Raw genomic sequence first — 9,008 nt, 5'->3', positions numbered from 1 at the left:
GCTCAGCACTTTGGGAGACTGCATTAATAATGTCCGTTTCTAAGACAACAAGATTTAGAAAAGGCTGAGTGAAAAAATGTGTGTGTTTACATGCAAATATTTTGCACATACATATAAACGTGTTTATATACGTATGTAAAAAGAATTGTGTTAGACTAAAAGAGTCTCCCAAGCCTTTCAGGAGCCTCCACAAGCCCTCTCAGGTCAACTTTCCTCCTCTATGTGACTCAGGACAGTTGATTTTGAAGATGCCCTTCCTCTTCCTTGCACAAATGTCGGGAATTGAAATCCTCAGAAACCTGTGTTACCACCCAATGTGTTAAACCAGGAATAAGTCTGTGGTGATACCCTTGCTGCATTCCTAAGACTGAAATGAGCCTTTGATTCTCAACTAAACAAGAAATTATTTTCAATTGTGGCTGATTTGGTCTTGCCTTAATCTTTCTTTCTTGCTCTTCATGCCCCTGTCCTCACATGTGCTCTGTGTTTCCTGATTTGAAGTTGGAGTAGGATGTGCACGGCTGTATTGGTGTTGTGGGGAACTCCGTAATTGTGATGGGACTTAAATGATGAGGATTGCTGTTGATTGATCCTTTCTGGCCCGTTTTCCACCCCTCCTGCTCAGCCTGTCCTTTATGAAATGCTCCCTTCTCATCATTGGCAACAGGCTCTGTTAGATTTGATTTTATTATAAGATATAAATTTCCGTCTGCAGCCCTGGTTTCCAGCATGCGGAGAGGAGAGAGGGATTGCCTAGCAACCAGGAGGACAAAAAAATTAAAGAGAATCAATAAGACTTAATGGAAAGCTAAACAGAGACTTTAAAGCCAATCTCCCTCCCTCCCTCTGCCCCTGGGAAGTTCACAGTGACTTGCAGCATCACTGCTATTGCCTGGAGGAGTCGGCAAGTGCACACACAGGAGCTGGAAAAGCCAAAGGACCAGGGCCGTGAGGTGACTGAACCTCCTAATTTGGACTTAGGTAAAGCTCTGATCCTCCAAGCTTTCCACCGACGAGCTTGAATGTAAAGTGTTTTAGGAGGGTCACGGCTAAGACTCTGTGCAGGAGCCAGTTTTACTCGCGTGCTTGAGTCTAAGCATTCCCTCAGCAGGAGTCTGAGTAGCTTTGCCTCGGGTTAGTACTAGCGATTTGGAGACTTAAGCAGCTAAAGTCACCTTTTCAACACAAAAGCCGAGGGCCTGGGTGCAGAAATTCAGAGTAACCGGGAGGAACTGAGGCTCCAGCTTTCAGCCTTTGGTTAGCATGGGAACACGTTTCCAGCTGCCCTTAGCCTAGGCGTGGAAAAGCAGAAAACCAGAACTCCCAAAGCACTGCCTAACGCTGCGATTCACAGCAGTTTGGCAAGGCAGGGTCTAGTGTCACTCGAAACCAATGAGAAATGTATTCAGTTAAAGTTGATGGCCTGGCAGGACAAATGGCAAGGTCATTTAGGAAAACATCTTCCAGATGAGGACAGGATTTAAACCGTATCAGGCCATGATTCTATATCCATTTTATAATGAACAGCATTTTCATTTCATCGCATAAAATGCCCCCCTGGGACCACTGGTCACACTGGTGTACGCTGCAGGATCCCAGCTGTGATATGGCCATGGGAAGCTCCCCAGGAATGCGGTGGATCTTCCTCCCACCAAAGCTGGTGTGAGCCCAGACCCTGATGAGGAGCATTAAGGCTCTGCCGGAGGGCGTTGTGTGAGGAAACGGAAATGGACTACTCGAAGGGGACGCTGGCCCGAGGAAACCCCAGATGCTTCTGTGACCACGTGGGAACAACTCAGTCATGATAGCGTCGCGAGTGGCCAGGACCTGCACAGAAGAAGAAGGCCTCAAGGTGCAGCCCTGAGCCTGACGCCACAGGCCGATGAGCAGGGACAGTGGCCATTTCCCTGTGGCACCGGTGCACCCACCGCGTCCCCACAAGGGTGATGAGGGGACGGCGGTGGCCGGGTGCGCTCCGAGGGGCCAAGGTGGCACCGTGAGGAGGTGCGTGGCTGGCAGCCAACGCTCCGGAGGCCCCCAAAGGGCACCGAGGTGCCGGAGAGTCTCCAAGCTCCGAGGCGCCCGCGGGCGTCGCCTCCCCTCGCCTCAGCGCCGGGGCGGCTCCCGCGCCGCCGCAGCGCCCCCGCGGGGCCGGGCGCGTGTGAGGGAGCCCCGGGGCAGCCCCCGGCGGCCGCTGGGCGTCGCGGGCGAGCGGCGCACGGAGCCGCCGGGGCCCGGCGGCGCTGGCCCGGCGGAAGGCGGAACCGGCGCCGTGGCCGGTTCCGCGGCGAGGAGGCGCCCTGCGGAGAAACCGCCCCGGCGCGTCCCCGCTCGGCGGCGGCGGCGCGGCCCGCCGGAGGCGTTCACCTTGCGCGGGGCGAGCCGCGGGCCGCATGGAGCCGCCTCGCCAGCGCCCCCCGCCATGAGGCGCATTTAGGCGCGGCGGAGGCGAGCGAGGACGCGGGGAGCTGTGCGCTGCCCTCATGGCGAAGGAGAGGAGCAGGAAGGCGCTCGTGGAGCTGCTGCAGCGGGCGGGCAACGCGGCGTGCGCCGACTGCGCCGCCCCGGGTAAGGGCTGCGCGGGCGGCGGCTGCACCTGCCGGCCCGGCCCGTCCTGCGCCCGCCCGGCCGGGGCTGCCCGGGCCGGGGGAGCCGCCGCACGGGCTGGGGGTGTCGAGGGCGGCTGCTCCCGGGAGGGCGAGGGGAGGCTGCGCTGCCTCCCGCGGGCGGTATCGCGGGGCTGGAGCGGCGCTCGGGGGTGCACTGGGGCGGCGAGGGGGATGCAATGGGAAGGGATGCAAGGAAGGGGTGCGACGGGGTGGGACGCCCAGGGGCAGCGGGTGCAATGGGGAGGATGCACCGGGGCAGGAGGCAATGCAGGGTTGCAGTGGGGTGGGATTGCAGTTGGAAGGGAGGCAAGGAAAGGGTGCAGTGGGGAGGATGCAGTGGGGAGAGTGCCCGGGGACAGGTTGCAAGGAAGGGGGGCAGTGCGGAGGGTGCCGCGGGGCAGGGGAGGGCACAGCGGGCAGTTGGCGACGCCGGGGCCGGCGGGCTGAGCCCCCGGCAGGCGCGGGGAGGGCATCCCCGCCGCAGCCCAGCCCCGCTCCCAGCTGTGGCAGCGCTGATGTCATCCCCGGCGACTCCGGCGGCTCCTGCGCTCTGCGCTGCAGCCCGAGCCCTCCGCGCGGGTGACACCGGCGCGTCGCCGCCTCGCAGGGCGGCCCAGGCGCCGCTCCTCGCCGCGGCCGCGAGCCTGGCCCCTGTCGCCGCTCCTGCCCTCCCTAGCAAACACGGGGAGGGCAGCGGCGCTTCCTGCCCGGCCACCTGCGCTTCCATGCAGCAGAGATGATGGGGCTAAAATGTGCATAGAGCTGCTCGTGTGCAGAGTTTGGAGGGAGAGGGAAATCCGAGCGGGACGCATCCCCCTTGCCCTTTGTGTGGGGGAGCTGTGGGGGCCGGGTGTGACTGGGGGAAATCCTGCGTCTTGCAGGGCAAGGTCTCAGGCCTGTGTAGTGTTAGTGGACTTACCTTCCAGAAAAGCACATTTGCAGAGCAAGTAACCTTCCCCTACCTTTTTTTTTTCTTTAATCATTGTACTAAAGACACTAAAAATTTGTATTTGCGTGAGCAGAATGGTTCTGAAAGAGGTGCGGAGAAGGGATGTCCTTTTCCATCTTGTTCTATAGTTTTTTTTTTTTTTTTTTTTTTTTTAAAAGACTCTAGCAGAGCCCTATAACATTTCTGTTTGTGGCATGGATTTCTTCAGGATTTCAGTGTTTGTCAGCTGCCACCATGCATCCTGCGTGATTACCAAGGGGTTTATCCCGTTGTTCTGCATTTCAGGGAAGCGCTGCCGCTCCTGGGATGCGCCGTGTCCCCCGGCACCGTGCGGGGAGGACAAAGCGCTTTCCGCAGGGCAGCGTTTGCAGCGCGGCCCTGCCTGCGCCCAGCCCCGCGCTGCCGCCGCGCGGCTGCACCAGCCCTCGCCCTGCTCAATAGGGGTCCCTTAAATTGCTCCTGCTGGGGGGAGACCTCCCATAGCCCAAGGGGGAGTTATCCCAGTGCTCCAAATAAGACCCTGTTTGCAATGGAAAGCCCCTCTGCAAACCGGGAAGTTTCTCAGCATCGGCAGGACCAGGATGGAGCTGCATGTCGGTGACGTAGCACGTGCTGGGGAAAGATGGTTGTTATTAGAGACACAGGATGAGTTGTAAAGCAAAAAAACACCGTGTTCTGCTTTTGGTGACGCTTGCATGCGAATGTCCTCGGTAAATTTGGGACTCGAAGAGGAGAATTTGGTCCAGTGTCTTTTGCAACACAAGATGTGCTTTGTTAATGTCATGCAGCCTCTCTTCTGAACTGTCACAGGGCCATTTCCCTGGCACTGGAGCTCTGTTCTTAAAGGGCATTTCCTTAGCGATCGGTTCCTTTGGCGGATGCTGCTCGTGGTGCTGTGATGTGCTCGTCTGCCTGGGAGTGACAAGAGCCCTGAAATGCCTCCCCCAGCTTTATTCCCTGGGTTACTTGATACCCAGCTGAAAAACAGACACGTACCTTGTGCCTGTTGGTGATGCATAAAATATTCCTTCTGGATTCTGTTATTCATCCCGGTGCGAGCAAGAACAGCGGTTGTTGCAGCTGCTTCTGGCGTGGGCGCAGAATAGAGGGTGGGAATAGCAGCATGGCCCTTGGCTGCTCTATCTTCCTTCTGCAAACGTCCTTATGTCCATGGAGATGAGGGGTGCCCGGGCTCCTTCCCATGGCATGGGCAGGCCTGGCCATGGGGACCTCAGCCCCGTGCTCACTGCTGTCCTGAGAGCTCCGGAATGGGGCGTAAATCTGCCCTTAGTGAAGAAATGGGATGTAAAGTTTCGACTGAGAGCTGGAACTGGCTGGACGGCTAGAAACAGGGAAAGTGCCGAGGCAGAGAAAACAAAGTGAGACTGAGGAAAGAGCAGGGTGGCAGAATAACGAGCAGAGGCTGGGAAGCAGGTGCCGCTCGTCCTCTCCTGTGTGTGTGTGTCCTTGCTGGGCTAAGGCTGGGGTCAGGAGCCTTGATTTACTGTTATTGCTTCGGAAATGGGTGTGTTGTTTTGCTAGAAATCCCACACCCAATTGAGGAGCAGTGGTAAGAGATAGGCATCTAGCTGAAGGATACTGATAACAAAGAATAGGATGGGTCAGAAATATAATGAGGGAATTGCTGTAGTAGCTCAGTAGCCACAGCCCTCAAAGAATGAATTTCTTGGGTGTTGCACGGTCATGTAAGAAAAACGTAGGATTTTGCTTCAAAAAGACCCACAGGTTGGCATTGCTGTGACTGAGCTGTGACCATGCAAAAAACGGGGCCCAGGGTGGAGGGGGAGCAGTGGGAGAGCGAGTGCTTCTGCTCTCAGACTATGTGGGTTACTTTGTTTCTCCCAAGATTGTGGAAAACATCATATAGCTGGGTCCCTGCTGAGATTTTAAGCAAAATTTATTTGTTGTCTGGATGGGACCAGAATCTAAATAATCCTAACTGAGGGCTACAAGCCCTGACAAGTCCCATGACTAGGGCTACCATATTTGAGATTTCCTTTGCCTTGGTTTGTCCGCAGGATATATGTGCTCGTATCTGCAAGGAATATGGCAAAAATCCCATAGATTTTGAGGGCATATTTTGGGAATAACAAAAAGACTTGCAGGAGACCTGACCAGGATACCTGGGAATGCAGAATGACGTGGAAATAGAGACTGAAAATCAAAATGGGGAAAAAGATCTAAGAGGATAAGTTTCTCATTTGCAGGGTTTGTTGTTTTTTTGAAAGAGCTTCTAGTTATTTTTTATTAACTGTGTCATTACTAAACTTTATTTTGCAGTGGAAGGCTGTTTTTAAATTAAAAATAGTTGCAAAAACGCTATCCTTCTGTGATGCATAATGAGACTGCATTAGCTGCACCTTTGAGCCTGAATTATGAGGTAGAAGCCATACAATAAAGTCGTTATTTGGGGCATCCGGCACTCTATCATTACACATTTCTGTGCTGGATCCAGGACCTACCTTTTGGTTTGCAGTGTCCTTGTTTGGCGGGTTAAAGATGTGCCTTCACTGAGGAAGGCAGCATGTTAAATGCAGTTCTAACTGCAAACTGAGCAATCCCTCTGAATTGCTGGTGTGTAATGGCTCTCAATGTATTTAATAACTCTTTTTTTTTTCAAGACTAATGTGACAGTCCTTTTTAATTTTTTATTTATTTTTATTTAACAATTCTGTATCCTAGGCAGTCTTTTCTCGCATCATGAAACAGATGGTTATCTCGGGGCAGAACGAGACCTTGCCTTTTTCTCTGCTCCTTTTTTCCATGACTTAGGGTTGTGTTTCCATTGAGTGGGAATCATTGTACATTGCGTGTTGTTTTTATCGCTTTTGTCTTTATTTGTGGGGATTTCTGGGGCACAGACCCTCCAAGGAGAGTGGTTGAACACTGTATATATAAAAGCCTGTGAGGAGGTGCACAGCTGAGATCGTTCCCAACACCTTTCCTACAGGCCCAGCAGCATCTTATTTTTAAAGGAGGTGAAACTGTTTCACCCTGGCAACTTCATGAAACAGGGGTGGCGATTAGAGAAAAATACATGTAGGCAGGGGATTGCCTGGTTTGCTCTGGATTAAGAAGAACATTGAAAGGATTTGACCTTAAACCTCTCCATCCGCTATCTAATCACTAGTCCAAAAAACACAGATTTGGAAGAGAACCGACTGAGTCACCGGGTCCTTCTCTCGCTGTCATGTGCAATGACATCTTCTAATCCCCCCCCCGAAGTGATGGGCTCTGTCTTGTGGCTCCTTCTCTCTTTTGCCCCCACTACCTCCTACTGGAAAGCTGTTCCAGAGCTTCGCTGCTCTAATGGCGTGAAACACTCTTCTCATTCTCAAGCTAAATGTGGAAACTTGTTCCCACACCTCCATTGTCCTCTAACTTAAATAGTTCCCTGGAATTTACCAGCTCTGCTCCTTGGCGTACACAAGGGAGAGAGGGGAAAAATTCCTATAAAAGTTGTATTGCTCTTGGTTCCAGGTCCTGCAGGAAAAAGGTCGTTCCGAAAGCAGCGCTGAGCGGGCCCTGCTCTCCAGGATGCTCCGTCCGGGCTCCCTGCACTGCTGCGGGCTGCAGGCACAAGCAGAGGGGGCTGCTGAGGCCTGGCAGCTCGATACAAAGACCTTGGCTTGGCTGGTGCCTTCACTGAGAAATTTTCCTACTTAGTGAAGTGTTGGTGGGAGTGTTTGGCTTTAGTTTTAATGTCTTTTGCTGTTATTTTTGAACGTGCATGACCAGGGCCTGTTCGTTAACCTCCTAATCACTCCCCCAGAGAAGTGGTGGCAGAAGTTTAGTGCTGAGCATGAGGATCTCCTGACTGTGGCATTAAGTAAATCCTTTTCTTCAACTCAGCTGCTGTTGGTTTAATAATGTTGCTGTGCAGAAATTCTCATGTCTAAGTGCGTGTAGGACGTGTATTACCTTCCTAGCACAGGGTAAAAGAGGCTTTGCCTGCTTGGGCAGGGCCTCCTCTCCCCTCTGCTTACCACAGAGGTGGACAGGGGCATGTGAGTAAGTTGAGTGACTCTGTGTCTTGTCTTGTAGGTGCTCTGGTTCTGATATTGCTCTATTCTGTGTGATTTTACTTGGGTAATGACTTCTGGGGATGGGAACCCTGCGTTTGAGTGCTGGAAAGAGTTGTAAAGCGCTGTATTCCAGCACCATCCCACCTCCAGGTCTTTTCTACTCACCTTTTGTTTTGTATACTTTAGTGTAGGTTCTTCTCATTTATTATTGTTCTGTTTTTAGACTTTTTTCCCCCCCTCTATGGGCTGTTCCCCCCTCTACGGGCCGTGCTCAGTAATGCTGGATTCAAGCTGCCGGGTCGATCGTTCTGTGTGCTGGATTGTCCTTGGGCCTGTGTTAGCAAAGGGCTGGGGAACTTAGTTTCCAAATTCAATTTCGAGTTGCTCAAGTGTTTCAGTTTTGGTTTGGATGGTTCTCTAATCTCCGTCTGTGTCTTCCTTCTCAGATGAACCAGATGTAAAAATAGAACCCCCAATGTCCTTTTTCTGAGTCTAGTTTAGCTTTGATATTTGCTTTTAAACGAAATTGCATCAGGTTTTTATTCTGAAAGTCATTATAATTGTGCTCAACAGAAGTCTCTACCGCGTTCTGCAGCGAAGACGCTCTCCGCCCTGTGCCGTTGTTCTGGGGCGGCGATGCCTGAGGATTAGTGACTTTCTGCACTCGTGACAGTGTGTTCTGTTTAATATTTTCCCTGCTCCCTGGTAGTCTTTATTCTTTTTGGCTTGGTATAATGGAATAAAGTCATTTGCTTGGAACTTAGGAATGCCAGAGAGTTTTCATTAGGCTTTACTGCTGTTTGCAAAAACACTTAAAACTTTGGAGGCTTAGAAGAAAAAAGATCTATTCTGAGCAGGGCCCAAGTAGTGAGCAGTGCCCCAAATGGCAACGTAGCATAGTTTAGAGGAATGCATGCTAGTGACTGCGTTTGCTGGATCAAAACAGATAAAACAGCTTAAATAAAACTACTGAAATCCCCAGATGTTCAGGATGGAGAATCCGTGCTGGCAGTTTAAGCATTTAGCAACAAGGTGAACTCGAGCTCGCGGCAGAGAGGCCTTTGCACCGTCCAGGTTGCTGTGGCTGCCGGCGTTCTGGCTAAACCATCCGTGGCCAGTGCAGAGACATGAGCTCTGGAGAACCCTCCTTCTGCACTGGCTGCAGAGCCCAGGGAAACTAGTTCACTAACCTAAAAGGTGTCAGTGGGAGTGCCCCAGAGCTTCCTTGTCTGGTTGTGTAAAGACACTTTCGTGAATTTAATCACGTGCTTGATAAAGTGTTGTCTTATCTTGAAGCCTGGGCTAGGCGGTTTTTGAAGGGTTTGAATCCGAATGTGCCAAGGTCAGAGATGTCTGTCCTTATCTGCCACATCCATGAGCTGAGGCTCATTCATGTGCCTCATG

At 52.3% G+C, this 9,008-nt stretch overlaps 1 protein-coding gene across 2 annotated transcripts in view; it reads left to right on the top strand.

Annotated features, from left to right (window-relative positions):
- The first annotated feature begins 2,339 nt into the window (after window positions 1–2,339).
- The window catches only part of ADAP1 (ArfGAP with dual PH domains 1), a 54,835-nt gene continuing 48,166 nt past the window's right edge, over window positions 2,340–9,008 (top strand). For both annotated transcript variants that reach the window (XM_088529451.1, XM_088529450.1), the window contains exon 1: window positions 2,340–2,568. In XM_088529451.1, the coding sequence (XP_088385577.1) occupies window positions 2,484–2,568 (85 nt within the window). In that variant the 5' untranslated portion in view covers window positions 2,340–2,483. The remainder of the gene's footprint in view (window positions 2,569–9,008) is intronic.

This window comes from Tinamus guttatus, unplaced genomic scaffold (genome assembly GCF_059628265.1).
Source record: "Tinamus guttatus ecotype Peru unplaced genomic scaffold, ASM5962826v1 Tinamus_guttatus_pri_ptg000330l, whole genome shotgun sequence".
NCBI classification, from domain to species: Eukaryota; Metazoa; Chordata; class Aves; order Tinamiformes; family Tinamidae; genus Tinamus; species Tinamus guttatus.
The sequence above is the reverse complement of the archived record's forward strand: the minus strand, read 5'-3'. Positions and strand labels throughout refer to the sequence as shown.